Raw genomic sequence first — 17856 nt, 5'->3', positions numbered from 1 at the left:
ATGACCCAGATATGCCATTGACTGATGGTTTTAGCTGCTGGAGGTCAAAGATGTATTTTCTACCCCCCTGGGTTTACATCTTTTGATGTCTATGGGCCACAGTGCTGGCAATGAAACATTACCATGCTTGTGTGTTATCTGTTGAGAAGAGGGGAGGGCAGATGTTTACAGAGCATTATCACCAGCTGATAGGAGTCAGACCCTTCATAATACTGACACCTCAAGCTAAATCTTGTTTGTAGGACAAGATAGCAAATCTTGTTTGTAGGACACCCTGAACTTCTGAACATAACATCCTATGAAAACAGCAGCATTTTGCAGACGTATTACTTTGAAAGATGCTTTTATTGTAAGAAAAACGCATATAAATCTTGGTACCTTTAAAAAAAAAAAAAAAAAGCCACAACTGATTCAAAAGAAGATTTGAGGTGTCTGACCTAGCCGTGCAGCATCAAAACAAGCAGGGTGAATTCCGAATGCCACTGTGTTAAGGCACTTTCAATAATGCCAAAATATATATGGTGAGCACATAATATCCATTTTGAAAAGTAAAGATAATACAAGACAACTAAAATAGCTTACGGAGGAAAAAAAAAAAAAGAAGAAAAAAAAAACCTGTGCAAAAGGAATGGTTTTACTCTGACAATAAATCTCTACGAATATCACAAAAATATTAACACTGTATATTTATATATATACACATTAACCCTGGTCCTACAATAAATAAGATTATATAATTGGTTTTCCAGCACAGCACTTTGTGTTCAAGCTATTATAGACTAGGCAGTCTTCTCATCATTGTCAGGGAGAGTTATGAATATGATTGGTGAAAATGATGGAAGAAAAGTATGTCTGGTATCAATTTTAGAGCTGATTATTTACCTTCATAAACAATCCCGATCTTGCCCACATTTTATCTGGGGAAACTGTGACTCGACAGCCCTTCCACTAGAGAAGTACAGTGTGTATTTTAGTTAAAATCCTGCCCTCTAGTGGTGCACAAACTGCATTGAGTCTGATTCAATATTTCAGTAGATTCCCGTTGTCTAAAAAAAATCTAATTCATTAATACACATGAACAAATAAATAACACAATATTAACATTCTAGTAACTAACTAACGAAAACTTGACTAACATTAACTCAGTTGAATGAGGTAGTTCACTATTAGCTACCATACCTCCCAGAGGACTACTAAGAACTATATACACATGTTCATATGTGAATAATGCATAATTAATTCTAAAGTGAGGATCATGGTAACCCACTAGTAATGTCTCCAGTATTACCAAATCCTTCAGAATGAATAACCAATTATTTGTAACGGTATTCTAAAGTGAAAAGCATGATAACTCTGTAGTAATGACAAAAGTCACTGTAAGCTTTAGAGGTTTTTGTATAGTAATTCCTTCTGGTGGATGTGTTAACACTTGAGTCATTACTAGTGGGTTACCATGATCTTATGCATTATTCACATTAATTATGAACCTGTATGTAGTTCATACCTCTGTGAGATATAGTGAACTACAGTATAATGAACCACATTCAACTGAGCGCTATTATTTGCTAATTCGTTAATCAGAGTTTCTTGTTAGTTAATAACAGTTATTAGACTGTTAATATTGTGTTACTCACTTGTTTGTGTAGTTATTCATTAATGATGAAACAGTATTTTAAAGTTAAAGTTTCCCATACAAAATATCCAGTCTAGAAACCGTTTATTAGAAGATTCTGCTAAAAGATTTAATAGATAGTTCACCCAAAAATTCTCTCATCATTTACTCACCCTCATGTCATTCCAAACCAGTACGACATTCTTTTTTCTGTGGAACACAAAAGAATATATTTTGAAGAATGTTGGCAACCAAACAGTGTCTGTTCCCATTGCTTCCATTGTATCTTTTGTCCATATAATGGAAGTCAATGGAAACCGAAACCATTGGACCGTTGTTGCCAAAATTCTTCAAAATATCAGCTTCTGTGTTCCACAGAAGAAAGTAAAGAAGTTTTATTTTTGGATGGATTATCCCTTTTAAAGGAGTATACATAAAAAAGGACAACATGGAAATTAATTTAATCATATCTAAAAATCAATCTGTATCCACTACAGAACCTTTTTTAAGTTTGTGACATTGGTGGGCTTCTGTTCCAAATGTATTTTACACACAACTATGTCATACAATTAAAAGTAAATGCAAACTTAAATCCTGATTGAAATGCATCTTAGAAACATTATCAATACCCAAGCCCAGATCATAGTCCTGTCTCTATTTATGATTCTATTTTGAAGACCCCAGACACAAAAACTGCAAATGCTGCGTGTGCAATCGGTCAAACATAAAACGGCACAGAAAGAAAACAAATATATATATATATATATGAAGGGCTCATTTATGAAACATCGGTGCCAGTCTGAGTCCATATCTGAGGCCAAATATGAACTCCAGTCTTTATGATTAGGACAGTTATGTGAGTCATGGGTTGCGGCGGGGAGCCGGGACGCCCCCAGTGGCACCGCAGGACAGAAGCATGGGCGAAGGCAACTTGGTGTCACAGAGCTGGGCAAGGCGTCTTCCAATCTCCTCTTCGATCGCACCCTCAGGCTGACGAATCGCACGGGACGCTCCAGGGCGGGGCATGTTACGAGTTTCAGTTTTAGAAATCAGTGTCCCAGCCGGAATTGTCATCTGGGGGAGGGTCCTCGTTGTCCTCAGGAAAGCTATCAAAGTTACTGGTGTCAGTCGGGCTTGCGACCTAATAGGAACGTGAGTGGAGGAAATGGGATGTTAAGACGCACAAATATTGAGCAGTAATGTGAATATCATAAACACAGCTATAAAAAAGCTTAATAATAATAATGTGTGCCTGCATTGTTTATGCATTATTCAGTGTCTGAAATATCAACCGATATAAAAGTATTTCATGTATCAACTAATCAATTTTTGAAGTAATTTTACAGTTGCACTATACAATAAAATTAGTATTATTCACAGTGAAATATTACAATAGTAATATTATTCTTAATTTGTATTAATAATTACTTTTTTAGTAATTATTAGTATCATTATTACAGTATATTTTTGGCCAAATTGTGCAGCCCTGCAAACAAGTAAAGCAAATCTGGAGGATTTTTAGCTATATTTCATGGCAAAATTTAAATCTGTTTTAATGGCTGTGTTAATTCTTCACAAAGGTCTTGGGTGACTGTTGAATTTATTTTAATTGCAGTTCTCTTAATTCATCTTTATTTAAATTCAAATTTACACTTATGAATTAAAAAGGAGCTTTTTATTTGGATTTGGCTCAACCCTCTGGAGATGTGGATGTGGAATACTCACATCAGGAATAATTGGAGGTACGAGAGTTCCTTTACGCAGGCCTTCCCAGTTAAAGCCTTCAAACCATCTATGATGGAAAAGAATTGAATAAAGATCCTGCGTAGTGTGGTGTTCCAGTTGAATGACACATATCATTCTTAGGAATTTAAAGATTTAAATTTAATAGAATAGATTTAGATTTAAATGTAAAAAAAAAATCTGACCCCATGCACTGCATAAGACAAAATATATAGTTTGTATACAATACATATTAATTCATTGACTTTAATGATTTTATAAAAGTTTCAGTACTTTTCTAGACCTGAAAACCACAATTTTCAAATTCCCAAATAATAGGGACACTCACTTGTGTTTTTGGATATCTTTGACTCCATTTTTCAAGTTTCCAAGCCTCTCAGACGGATTGTCCCTGGGGGAAACAATATTTGGAGGAAAAAAAGAGATTAATTTATGGATCTGATTTTGTCAAAAATGGCCTTTGACAAACCCAGGTACACTATATTTCAAACTAAGGATTTGTTTTAACCGTGAGGTATACATGTGTGATAGAGGTTAACAGCTTTGGAACAGCAGAACATTTAAAGTTAATTTAAAACTCAACTGAAATAGAGTATTAATGTGTCAATAACTGTCAATAAATCAGCACAGATTGAACCTAAGGGGTTTTCAAATGTACCCACCTGCATAGTTTTTTAATTAGATTGCCTGCATTTTTGGTGATCTTCTTTGGAAATTCTATCATGTCGATTCCTCTTAAAATTATATTATATGTCTTCATTGGATCTGGTCCTGAGAATGGTGGGCTGAACAACAAATACACATCGGATTTGACAAAATTAGAATGAGTAAACTTAAACACACAAATGGAAAACATTTTAGCTTAACTTGATTCAAACACAGTAATAGGAAACATGATTTACCTTCCAGTCAAGAGTTCATACATAAGAATTCCCAATGACCAGTAGTCTGCTGAGATGTCATGGCCTTTATTAAGAATGATCTCTGGGGCTACATACTCCGGCGTTCCACAGAAAGTCCATGTTTTTTTCCCAAATCCAATCTTTTTAGCAAAGCCAAAGTCCACCTACAAGAGATGAATTGACATAAAAATTACAGCTTTTAGTACATTTGGGTAAATGGACCAAAATTATTGATGACTCATCTTGCACTCAGAGGCGTATACAAATTGTTGTCCAATCAGATGCTCTCTAGAAAGAGAAGTCCCTCCCCCTAATACCACTTGACACTAAGGCCCAATCCCAATTCTATTTTATACCCCTTCACCTACCCCTAACCCTTCGCCTACCCCTAACCCTTGCCCCTTGAAACAGAGTGCCAAGGCGTAGGGGTGAAAATATTCCCCTAAGAAATGGGACACCACTACTACACCGTTTCATTATACGTCGTCGCTATATATAGCGCCTACGTCACAGGAAATGCGCCAATGTTTATCACAAACTTCCAAGATGCCGTCGTCAGCTGTAGTCTTGCGTGAGTTACAGCTATTTTTTGCATTTTTCTTCTGAAGTTCGCAGAAAACAACGGAGATGACGATATCTTCGACGCCTAATGCTGCCGCGTTCACACCAAACGTGAATAGAGCGTCTGGCGCGAGTGATTTCAATGTTAAGACGCGTTTAAGCGCGTCTGGAGGTCTTGCGGCGCGAATGAGACGTTTAGCGCGGCGCGGTGGACGCGAATTCGCCTCATTCGCGCGTCCACTTCGCTTCAAACTGCTTTTTACACGCGTCATATTGTTAACGAACTTAACCGTTTTTTTGCAACCGTTTCTTTGAAGAACATGACCGTAAATATGAACACAAGATTGAATGTGACAAAGAAAATGATTATTGGCAGTCATGTTGCCTCTGTAGCCGGTGTATGCAGGTACATTTTTCATACCCCTTCGTTTGAAGTGTGGTCCCGAAAAATCTTCGTTTCAAGGGCTATCTGGCCCTTCCCCTTACCCCTACCCCTCCAACCAAAAGAGAATTGAGACAACCCTATCCCTTCACGGGAACGCGCAAAACAGAGGGGTAGGGCCAAGGGGTAGGGGCAAGGGGTGAATTGGGATTGAGCCTAAGAGCAGTCTTTAAAATTCACCAGCCTCACAATGTGTCATCTCATTAAAAATGATCTTGAAATGTATACTCACAAGCTTAGCATATCCTCTATGATCCAGAATGAGATTTTCTGGCTTTAAATCTCGGTAGATTATTCCCTTGGAATGCAGGTAAGCAAATGCTTCGACCACACAGGCTGTATAAAACCGTGTAGTTGAGTCTTCAAATGATCCTCTATGAATAGAGAAAAAAAAACTACTTTTACTGGGTTTCTATTATTTAGAGTGATTAGCACCCGCCACCATCACAAAAACAATTTGGGTACCTGTCTCTAAGAATGGTCCAAAGCTCTCCTCCTAGACAGGCTTCCATCAACATGTACAGATATTTGCTGTCTTTGAAAGTTCTGTACAACCTGAGGGAACACAACCACATAATTTTGTCAATCAGTTTTTATTTTTGCCTTGATATTTTTAGGATATGACCTCCAATGATGCTCTCAGGAGGTTTTAGCACCTACCTTACAATGAAGTCTGAATGAGCCTCCTGCATGATCTGTTTCTCAGAGCGGATGTGCTCCTGTTGCCGCGTATCCACGATGTGACGCTTTTTCAGAATCTTCATTGCAAATGTTTTGGTCTCTTCACTCTTGAGCTGTACCTGTGGACACCAAAGGCACAAAGGCAAAAAATGAAAATAATTTGTTTTATTTTAATTTAGCAATTTTAAGCAAATTGCCTATGGAAACAAGTGATAGTGTTAATATAGCACTTGAATCATGGTCTATTAATGTGTAAAGGGTCTTCAAGGGACTGACTGAGAGAAGGAATTCTTCACATTGCGTCTTCATGAAGGCATTTGCATGTTCATTCGATCCTGTAGCTATCTAGCAAACGGATAGCACTACAAGCATATATAACTCCCTGGCGAAAGGCCACTTGTTTTTACTATGTTGCCGCATTGCCAGAAATAGGCGAGTGGAAAGGGGAATCCTCTTCCAGGACCACTGGGCTTTCCTTTACAACAGAGTCTGATCCGCAATGCGGATTTCTTCCCTCCTCTCTATGTCGAAGTTTCCATCATTTTCTTCCCCCTAACATAAATGGTCATGCAGAAAACGTCACACATTTATGATTTTTATTGGAACATCTATCTATCTATCTATCTATCTATCTATCTATCTATCTATCTATCTATCTATCTATCTATCTATCTATCTATCTATCTATCTATCTATCTATCTATCTATCTATCTAATAAACTAGTCTTCTTGAACTTTGTGTGGCAGTAATTCAGATGTCTACCCTATTAGCTCTGTTGTGGAAAGTTACCCTGAATAGAGTTAGAGCATTCCCAGACCTGATCTGTCCTTTAGCACCGTAGATCATTTGAGAGCTGCTCATATTTCCTGCAATGTAGATTAGTAAAATGTATTTGTATTCTCAGTTAACATATTTTGTTTTTGGGGTGTTGCATACCACAAGCAGAATACCATAAAGCAACTAAACCATATGCATTCACTGTTTTCTTGCTGCAGTCACCTTGTAGTGCTTTTTTATAGAGGCTGATGATTTTTTAAAACCTTTTTTATTTACAAGAAAACATCAAACATAAAATGCACACATATATAAGGTGGACCATCCTACCAGCTCAACTCTTCCAAATCCTCCAACTCCCAAGGTGTCGATGATGTTGAAGTCCACCAGCTTCAGGTTGGAGAAGAAGGCATTCTCCGCCTCGTATCTGCATTTTTTGAAGTGGAAAAAGGGAAACTTCTTAGAGGTTTGGATAGAGTAGGTAATAGGGAATGTTGGAGCAGGAATTGGGGCAGGAATGCTGTTTATTCGCTCCCTCTCCTTCCTCTCCTTTACCGGGATAGGAAGTAGCTCACGCATTGTGGCCTCCTTGTGCTTTGACCAAATCAAATACTGTGAAACAGTTAAATGTACAATTCTCAAAACGACCAGCACTATTGCAAAGATGAACTTGCAATATTTGGCTTGCAATATGCAGTATAGTCCTCGCCTCAAGAGCACGTATGGCAGAATAATAACAACAGTCTTTGTTCAAAAGTAGAGTTAAGGCGCCATTTCCAGGTTACATTTCGAGATTTGGGATGCAGTGCAATTCGAGTCTTGCGAAGGACAAAGCGATCCAGATTGGTGGAGCTTCTCCGCATCAATATTGGTCTGTGAAAGCTCTTCTGGACACAATGTTTGGCTGCAGAAATACCCAAAGTTGTCACTGTCATCAGCAGAGACAGTACTAAAAGTTGAGCAAAGGTCCTCGCTGATTTGCTGAAAATCTCACAAAGCAAGAGATTCTGTCCTTGTGCTTGCCCAGGGACAGTACGCTTGACTGGCAAGACTAGTGCTGTCCTTGCGACTAAGTCTCAATCCGTTCCAAAACTGAGCTTGACTGTGTTCTCTATGTGAGTTCCAGTCTCTGCTAATACTGCCTTGCCTGATCCAGCTTTATTTTTAGCATGTGAACTTGGCTTGTGGTTCGCCTAGTCAGAAAAGGTTTCCCCGCTCTACCCTCACACCACCACATCTCTCCTTAAAGTTCAAATTTAACTTGAGAAGGACATTGGTGCTGCATAATTATGAGCCCATTTAGATGCTTTAGCATTGAGAGACTGCGAACCTTTCAATTAACACATAGCTCATCTTGGAAATAAGTGCGATAGCTAGGTCCTCTGACTGGAAGAAATGTATCTTTAGCTAGATGACATGTCATATGGGACCAAAAACAGGTATCTTCACTACTACACTTAAGTATTGTTTTGAGGAATTTACTTGAGTACTTTTCAAACTGAATACTTGCATTCCTACTCAATTCCAAGGGGAAAAGCTGATTTTTTTACTCTTTAAAATATATTTTTTTAACATATTTTACAGCATAACAATTTGTGAAAGGGTGACAGTCCTTGCCCTAAATAAAGGTTTTTATTTATAACCATCTGTCAAATGTCAAACAACAACAAATCTGACATTTAATTTAATTTAATTCTTCAGTGTAACTCTCTTGTGTGACCTAGAGATTTACATAGGACACATTACATTTGGTTTTAACCAAGTTTGACAAGGTACCGATACTTTAAATTAAAGCTACAATATGTAATTTTGTTCGCCGCTAGGGGTCGCTAACCTCTTACAATAACAAAGGTGTAGTTTGATGACGCATAAGCGGAATTATGGAACTTGTCATCATGCCGATTGATCTAATAATGTTTATGGATGAGTGAATACATTGATGTTTTTAACATGACTGTGGTATGAAGCAGGTCGCGATTGCTAATGAGAGACAGATATCAGCACCACACGAGTCCCACGGATATAAAGGAATGAGGACATTTCATTCTACCGAACTACATGCAAGTGCTGAATTACTTCTCACACAGGTCAGTTTATTTGACGAATTAAACTTGTGAGGTGTGTTTTACTTGGTCTACACTATTACACTAAACTGTTTTTGAGTCTGTTGAAAGTTTTATAATGTTGTTCTATGTGTTAGTTTGTCTGTATGAGACTAGCAGTACGCTAGATCAACATTAGAATAACATACTGATCATATTCTAAAATTTCATCATGTTGAGCTATATAACATTGATTAGTTTTATGTACATTTGCTCACCTCTACATTTGCGTGTATCTGTAAAGTCGAAGTTTGTCACGGACGTGGAGCTCACGGCATCTCGAAAACGCCACGCTGATATTGATCCTCATTTTATTTCTCCTTTTGTCCCAAAGTCTGCTTGCCATGGTCCATAATGTTTGAACAAAACAATCACAGCGTGTCACTGTGAGCGTGCCGCTAAACATTACGCAGTTGTCCACGTCTGTCGCCATGGTTACTATGGCAGTACAAGCGGAAACCAGGATATTACATCATTGACAGGCGACAAGTGAACAGGGACGAGCCATTATTTAAAGTTTTGGGATATTGTAAGTACACAACTGCAGGAAATATATCACACTGTGCAAGTGATTTTTTTATATTTTACTACACAATTCTTACATATTGTACCTTTAAAATTATTTTACTCATTTCGCTCTAAACCTGTATGACTTTCTTTCTACTGTGGAACACAAAAGTAGATCATTTGAAGAATGTTTTGGTCCAAAGTATCTAGCTATAACCTGATAGTTCAGCCAAAAATGATCCAAAGAGTTAAAACCAACGGGATTAACTTTCATTGGACCAAAACATTCTTCAAAATATCTACTTTTGTGTTCCACAGAAGAAAGTCATACGGGTTTGGAATGACATGAGGGTGAGTAAAATAATATGATTTCCTCATACTTTTCACAAATTTAGATGTTAGAATGCTAAAAGTCTCAAGGTCAAAGTCTTAGTACAAGCGCAGAAACCCTCATGTCACTTTAGAAGCTGGAAAACACCCTGGAGGACCACCACTGATATCTGACACGGCAAGGACACAGTATCTGCAGTAAGTTTCCATATTTAATCAAGACTCCATGGGCAGTGGGACAGCTGCCCCCTCCAACCTCTCACGCCAATGAGAGACCACTGCACTTGTCTGCATAAGAAGATTATGCCACATAGTGATTTGGCTGTTTCTGCCAATGTCGAGAATCATTCTTCTGTAAAGGCGGCAGTATTTTGGTACATTGTCCCACCCACATCAACAAAAGAATGCATGTAAATCATCTGGTTCCAGTATTCTGGGGAAAATAACGATAATTATAAAAATTCCTAGCCCTACATAAACTGCAATTCAAGGCTAGGAGTAAGAGTTCTAATTTGATAAATGAAACTATATTGGTCATGCTTGTTTACTGGGGCACAATCTACTACAGGTAATTTATTTATTACAAAATTAGTTGTTCCAATTGAACAGACTTTAAGTATACATATTTATAGTGGGCCACAAATGCATTTATACTAAAGTACATACGAATAAATTGTGCTTAAGTATACTATTTTTTCACTAGGGAAATTCTCTTCATTTACTCACCATAAGTGTCGTTCGATACCTCTATGACTTTCTTTTGTGTGAAACATATCAAATGATTTATTTCAGTAGAGCTTTAAGACCCAAGTACTGTAAATCAGCTTTGGATATTTCAGTCTTATCAAAGCCTCTCAGTCAGTACCCTCTACTTGTTTACTGTCTCATTAACGGGTTATAAGTACATATGGGTAACAAACTGTAATCAATGCTCTCAGCTACGGCAGTGGAAAATCTCTCTGGTTGACCGTGTGACGTCAGTCATCAGTAGCTCTTCTCAGAGCTCACACCTAACATATCACCTCTCAACAGCTTATGTGAAATCCAGCCCACTCCCCTCTTCCCACTTATGGAGCTCAAACACTTGAGGGGTTATGCTTGAAACCATAACCATGGAAAACAACCTTGGATTGTAGACTCTTGTTTAAAAATGGTTGATTTGAAGAATAAATGTAGATGATGTAAAAAAACTCTTGAGTAATTTGACTTGTTAACTAATTAATATGGTTCATTCATTTGAATGTACTTTTTAGTTGCCTAATGATTCTGTTGAACCGATGTTACACTGTGTTCTCATACATTTAACACAGAACTTGTATTTCAAGTCAATGTATATGTGTATATCTTGTATATGCAATCACCATCACCCTTCTGGTTCATCTTCAGAACACATCTTTCATCATTTTTGTCAATCCATTTACAGTCTATGTAATCAACATTTTCAAGCTTCAAAAAGTACATTTTAAAATGAATCGAGAAGTTAAACCAAGTCTTCTGAAGAAACAATCACTTTAAATGATGAACAGATTCAACTGAGGCTTTCATTCTCACATAAACATTGTATGTGCGTAACGTGCGAGAATCAATGAGGTTTTTTTTTGTGTGTCATTTTTGTTCCAAAGATGTGAACAAAAGTCTTATTAGAAATTTCTTTATGGGTGAACTATTCTATTAACTGCTGATTATATGCATTTTAGTTGTCCAAAGGCAGCGCTGAAGTTCAACTAAAGTTGTATTAAATATGCTTGTTTGTGTTAAAGTGGAACTCTTCCAAGTATGTATACTTTAAATATACTCTTGTATTTAAGATTTGAAATGCACAATTCACTCAGCGTAATTTTCAAATGTATTTGGTGACATTACAATTACAACTCAATTGCACTGTAAGAGTGTTGAACATACATTAATATTATACTGATGACAAACTTTTAGTGCTTTTAAAACACATTGCAATGGCATTCCAAGTAAACTTGAAGTGTGCTAATAGCATCATTGCTGTGTGCTTCAAATACAATAAAGCAATCTTTATAAATAATGGCACAGCTTAAGAATTTCCCTATTACTGACATTTTACAGACACCCCCATGCAGTATACCAGTAACTCACGTATCTTGAGAACATTAGTGAGACAATGGAAACAGATATATGTACACTGACTGTAGGAACAACTACGAACTAGATTGGAACCCGAGTCCCTGCCACACTAGCACACTCGGTTTACCAGTTGCGCCACCACGCAGATATTCACCATGCACAACTGGGGTTACTTTGTGTTCTCTCTATACTGTTACAAGTACTACTATAAGCAAACCGTTTTTCGGTATGACGGTCTCACATTATGCTGCAGGTTTAAATGTGACGCATGAATTGAAATTATTTTAATGCAATTTAAGTCTGAGTTTATTTGAGATTTTACATTTTTGTGGAATTTTTGAGGACTGGTATAAAATATAAAATTAATTAGGATAAAATGAAGGATAAAATTAATAATTCATTTAATAATTCATAATATTTAGACATTTCCACATTTCAAAGACCAACGGGCCATTAAAGTAGCATTAATGGAAAAGTGTATTAGTACCGTAGGTGCATTGGAGTGTATTAGGAATACACTAAAGTACTAAAATTTCTGATCAAGTACATACATTTCTTTCACCATTTCAAACTGGATGTATGTTGTTTTCTTTATTTGTCATAATTACATATCTTTACTTTTGTAACTATGTTCTCTATGTATGTAAAGCTGCTTTGCAACCATGCAAAATTGTGAAAAGTGCAATAGAAATAAATTTCACTTGAATTAAAGAATACCTGATATTAAAAGTGTGGTTAAATGACTGAAAAGGTAAAGGTCATAATTACAAAACTTACTTCATTATGATGAATTATTATGAATTTCGCAACTCAAAACACATTTCCTGTAAACTTTTATATATACTATTTTATACTCAACAAGTAGAACTCAAATAAAGTTCATTGAATTGTACATTTAATCTTAACAGGTAATCAGAGGATTTAAACAAAACGAAATTTCTTAAGTAGTACTTAAATATTTAACAAATTAAATCATTTTATGATTTTATAGCACTGTAGGCAAAAGTTGTGTTTGGAAATTCTGCCCTTACAGCACCTGTTAGCAGAAACATAGATGTTTCAATTCATACCTCACATTTTCATTGGATTGCACAAAAAAGAAAGTCTCATCTAAAAAAAATAAAAAAATACATAGCATCATCTTAAAATAATTCCATAATTCTCAGGTTTGAAATACATGGTGAGACTTGTGTCTTTAGCTGCAATGAGCTTCTAGACTCTAAAGGTTTCCTTCTGACAAATGTGCCAAATCTGCAACACAGACTCTCAATAGTGCGCACTCTAGTGAGTTCGGTTGTTTAGCAAAAGTACAGCAAAATCGACTGTCGGTGAATTCCATTTCACAGCCCGTGAATGTAAGGTGAGGAGAGATTGACTTATACATATACAAAAACTGCCCCCTTCACTGAACAAAAATACTGTAGCCTATATTTAGGCCTATGTTAAAATCATATTATTACATTACTTCAGACACTTTTAAGGTGTGAAGTTTGTGTGCTTGATGAAAGCATGAAATAACTAGGCCTACAGTTTATTTTTTAGATGTTTTATTTTATTTTTTACATTTATAGGTTTCAGTTAGTACATAGACATGTCAATCTATGTTTAGTATACTTATCATGAAATAAATGTATTTTAAATACAACTTTTCTTTTTCACTAGGGTGAACTATCATTTTGAAATGCTGCCTATCTAGCATGAACACCAGAGTTTTTAGGAGGAATGTTCTAGACCTCGACTGGCCTCCAATCTCTCGTAAAAAGCTGAAGACCAGTCAAATTCCTCCATGCAGAAACGGCAGCCTTTCAACATATCCACTTCTGCTGTTACAGCTGTGAAAATAAGCCCTAAGTCCGAACTCTAGTCGGGCCGCGGGCAGTTTCCTCAGGGGTCAGTGGTTAGCTAAGAACGGCTGGGTGCTGGGGTTTGACCTCATACCCAACAAAGAAAAGATGGATGAAATGACAGAAAACAGCGTGCTGCGGGCGGCCTGCCCAGGTGTTCTCCACAATGCAGCATTTGACTGCATTACATCCCCTTGACTTAAGACGACCTTTTTAAGTCTAGGTTAGCTCTTGTTGACTTGGTTCTTGTCACATTATATTTTACTCATTTAAGTTTGCACGTGTCTTACACGACCTATTTGACCACACTGGGACTTTGAATAATGTTAAAATCACTCTTCAATAGACAGGCCTTACTCAAATGTAAAATGTCAAGCACAGATCTCTCTAGAGCAACTTACAAAATGTTTTATTTAATGGTTGTCCATTGGCAAGCTAAATCCAGTACATGCATGTGACCATTCCATATACATGTGAAATCTGATGCGCTGTAAAGCCACCAATGGAAACAACACTCAACTTTTTTCCATGCTATAATGTCCTTTTTAGGCTTTGATAATAAAGTTTAAACTGACAGAATTGTATACAGACTGATATTATTATGCGATATATTGATTTTATTATTTATAAAAAATATTTCCGATTAACTGGATGTGTTTATCAGAATGTTACTGTCAAAACCAATTGTCAATTGAACTCAAATAAAACAATTTGCGAATCATTGGTCAGTGCAGTTCATATTAATACAATTCACCATTTGACTGAGTCCAGTTTTGCTACGTTTTAGTAATAATATTATTCGTAATGCCTCAATGTACAATGTAAAATATGACTCCAGAAGTACACCGCAAATGCCAAAGTGCAAAGCTTATCAGCTTATGTAACAACCATTCGTGTTGGCTCATGTATCATTCGTATAATGGCCTGTTTTTTTTTTCTTGGGCTGTTTTTAGATCAATGTGCAAAGTCTCAGTCACATGAATCCTAACAGCAGTACTGACCTTGCACTTCTCCTTCAATTTGTATTGTTCCTTCAACACCCTCTTCTGATGCCACAGATAACATCTGTCATTATGATGTACGGGTGGCCTTTCTCCAAACTACAGCAGGACAGTAATGACACATGACAGAAGAATGGCTTGGCAGCTCAGCTGACTGAAAAGGTCTTGCTTGTATAATCATCACTTAGAGTTAATTAAAAATAATGGCAACACTTTAGTTTAGGGTCCAATTCTCACTATTAACTAGTTGGTTATTAGCAATATTGGGTGTTTATTAGTACTTATAAAACACATATTAATGCCTTATTCTGCATGCATATTCTACATCCCTTTATCCTGCCCAATACCCCAAACTTAACAACTACCTTACTAACTATTAATATGCAGTGATTAGGAGTTTATTGAAGCAAAAGTTGAAGCAAATAATTAGTTAATAGTGAGAATTGGTCCCTAATCTAAAGTGTGATCCACATTTTTACAATCACTAGGACCCATTTCTCAATACTTAGATCACTTTATCAAAACTCTTTACACAGTGAGCACAACAGCAGTCTATGGGGTCCAAACGGTGGATCTTTTTCCATTGCTTTGGCACAAAATCACATTAAAAAATCATTTGTTTTTTTTTAGTTATTAACTTAGCTAACACAGCCCCATTCTAACAGGAAAACCCTAACGCGCTCCGGCTGCCCATCCGCACAAAACAGTGCCTGGTGTCTCGAGAACGCACTCCCTGAAATCGGTTCGAAGGTGCAAACGATTATCCGTTATCTCTGTGCAAACCTCAAAAACGTAAACCTGCGAAAACGCAGATGTCGCACAAATGCGCAGTACGTGTTCAGTCCATAGGTATGCGCGCTTGAATATATATGTGCGCAGGCGTGTAGTCATTCTAAACCATTTAGTGCTTTGTAAGTAATCAGCAATATTTAAAAATGTATACATTGTTTAATAGGGAGCCAATGCAGTGTTGACAGAACCGGGCTAATATGGTCATACTTCCTGGTTCTGGTAAGAACTCGAGCTGCTACGTTTTGGACCAGGTGGAGTTGGTTTATTAAGCGTGCAGGGCAACCACCCATAATAGCATTACAATAATCTAGCTTTGACGTCATGAACGCATGAACTAATTGTTCTGCATTTTTCATTGAGAGCATATGACGTGATTTAGATATATTTTTAAAATGAAAAAATGCGGTTTTACAGATACTAGACACGTGACTTTCAAATGAAAGATTGGTATCAAAGAGCACACCCAGCTTCCTAACCGACGACGAAGACTTGACAGAGCAGCCATCAAGTGTTAGACAGTATTCTAGATTATTACGTGAGGAAGTGTTTTGTCCAATAAATAGAATCTCTGTTTTGTCAGAATTAAGTAGTTGGAAAATGCTAGATATCCGGGGTTTTTTTCTGGTCTTTTTTTTTTTCATGTAATGACATATAGACGGATGTGGAATTCAGTCAATGATACAGAATACAACTGAACCTCTAGAGGATGTAAGCAACTGAGCTGTCAAATGGGTTGCACTTGAGAGTGAAAGGCCAGGTACAAAAATAAACGCCTTACATAAGCATGTGTCAAGATTGTGTTTCTAGAGATGAAGGATTCTGCAGTGTATGTCTGGACAGATTTTACAAGATAATGCAAGCAATGTGGTAAATAGATGCAATTTCTATACGTGTAGTGTGTCTTTTTTATTTTTCCCAATTCCCAATAGTTGAATCATATTTTAAATACATAATTTTAGTAAGGGGAACAATGCTAAAGTCTCTCTTAAGAGGGTATATTAAGGAAATATAAACCAAATCAAATACAGCATTAAATTGCTTATTCAAAACATTTTAATAACATGACAGTCTGTTTAAGAAGCTGAAAAACGTTTTAAACTAATGCTCATAAATCAGAAATAATTTCATAACCGACTGGTAACAATGTAGGCCATGCATGTGGGACAGTGGTATTTAAATGGCAGACCGGTTCCATCTGGAATGTTCACATAATTGTGGCATTGTACCGTTTCTACAGCGCGTCAAAACAACGAAAAACAAAAGATTTGGTCTTAGCAGTGGTCTCCAAATCTGGACCAGCTGAAAAGTGCACAAAACACCTCTAAAACCAGCAAACCAAGCTGGGAGACCAAAAAACGAGCTTGTTCTGGTTTAAGATGTATATATATATATATATATATATATATATATACATACATTTCTTTATGTATTTATTATTGTAATATCTGTATAAAGATAAAAATATATGCACTTTTTTTAATTAATATTTTCTTGGTCTAGAATAAATCTGATAAAAAATGAAAACACTCCTTACATGTCAATATTGGTCTGTAGCCAATTACTATTCAGTATTATGTATCACATAACCACTTTGCAGGGTCTCCTCTGCTGCTACATAGAGGCTGTTTATGTCAGGTGATTCCCAAGAAAAAGGACATGCTAGCAAGAGGGACACGAGACAGCTGCCTCGGCATGTCCAGCCCAAACACAGACAACACACATGAATGTTGTTCTAATATGTTCGCTAATATACCGCTATTTTATATTTAACTAATTTTTTTTTTTTACCCCTGTGCGATGAACAAAAAAGACCTGTGCTGTGTGTATATCAGGGCCTTTAGTATTTGTTGACTGATGGCATGAGGCCAATGTGTCCACCCTATTGCAGAGGACAGAACATAGTGTACTCGTTTTTCTGCTCCAACATGGCGTGAAATGACATCTGCCTTATCGGTGTTCTCAGCATGGCAAAGGAAGCTAAACAAACATGGAGCAACTTTTGGGGTAACCTCAGATCAGAATGTCAAACTATTTGCCAGACAAGTCTTTGAGTCCAAGTCTGAAGTCCTCTGTCAAAAGTCCAAGTCAGCAACAATTTTGCATACTGCGGGTTATTTTTATAAACCCTGTTGCAGGACAATTCTTTTAACATACACTGGTCTGGGGTCTGATTTTTTTTTTTCTTTTTGGAAAATAGTGTGTTCACCAAGGCTGCATTTATTTGATCAGACATAATAAAACAGTTTTTATATTTTAAATGTCATTTTTTTCCTGTGATGCAAAGCTGAATTTTCAGCATCATTACTCCAGTCTTCAGTGTCACATGATCCTTCAGAAATCATTCTAATATGTTGATTTACTGCTAGAAACATTTCTGTGATACACTTTTTTTGGGGGATCAAATACTTATTTCAGATAAGATTTTTCTGGATTTTTTGGTTGATATTCTGTTTCTATCCGTTAAAATAAA

General features: G+C 36.7%; 1 protein-coding gene across 3 annotated transcripts in view; it reads right to left on the bottom strand.

Annotated features, from left to right (window-relative positions):
• Window positions 1-305: 305 nt before the first annotated feature.
• The window catches only part of prkg1 (protein kinase cGMP-dependent 1), a gene marked incomplete at its 5' end in the record, with an annotated part of 174781 nt that continues 157230 nt past the window's right edge, over window positions 306-17856 (bottom strand). For 2 of the 3 annotated variants that reach the window (XM_084433534.1, XM_084433532.1), the window contains 9 exons: window positions 306-2753; window positions 3338-3404; window positions 3684-3746; window positions 4018-4140; window positions 4258-4421; window positions 5493-5634; window positions 5726-5815; window positions 5921-6060; window positions 7047-7143. In XM_084433534.1, the coding sequence (XP_084289660.1) occupies window positions 2655-2753; window positions 3338-3404; window positions 3684-3746; window positions 4018-4140; window positions 4258-4421; window positions 5493-5634; window positions 5726-5815; window positions 5921-6060; window positions 7047-7143 (985 nt within the window). In that variant the 3' untranslated portion in view covers window positions 306-2654. Of the gene's footprint in view, window positions 2754-3337; window positions 3405-3683; window positions 3747-4017; window positions 4141-4257; window positions 4422-5492; window positions 5635-5725; window positions 5816-5920; window positions 6061-7046; window positions 7144-7271; window positions 7291-17856 lie in introns of those variants that run through there. The other variant, XM_084433533.1, reaches the window with a different exon arrangement.

This window comes from Rutilus rutilus (genome assembly GCF_951802725.1).
Source record: "Rutilus rutilus genome assembly, chromosome: 16".
Classification (NCBI taxonomy): domain Eukaryota; kingdom Metazoa; phylum Chordata; class Actinopteri; order Cypriniformes; family Leuciscidae; genus Rutilus; species Rutilus rutilus.
Note: the sequence above shows the minus strand (reverse complement) of the source record. Positions and strands in the feature narration are given on the sequence as shown.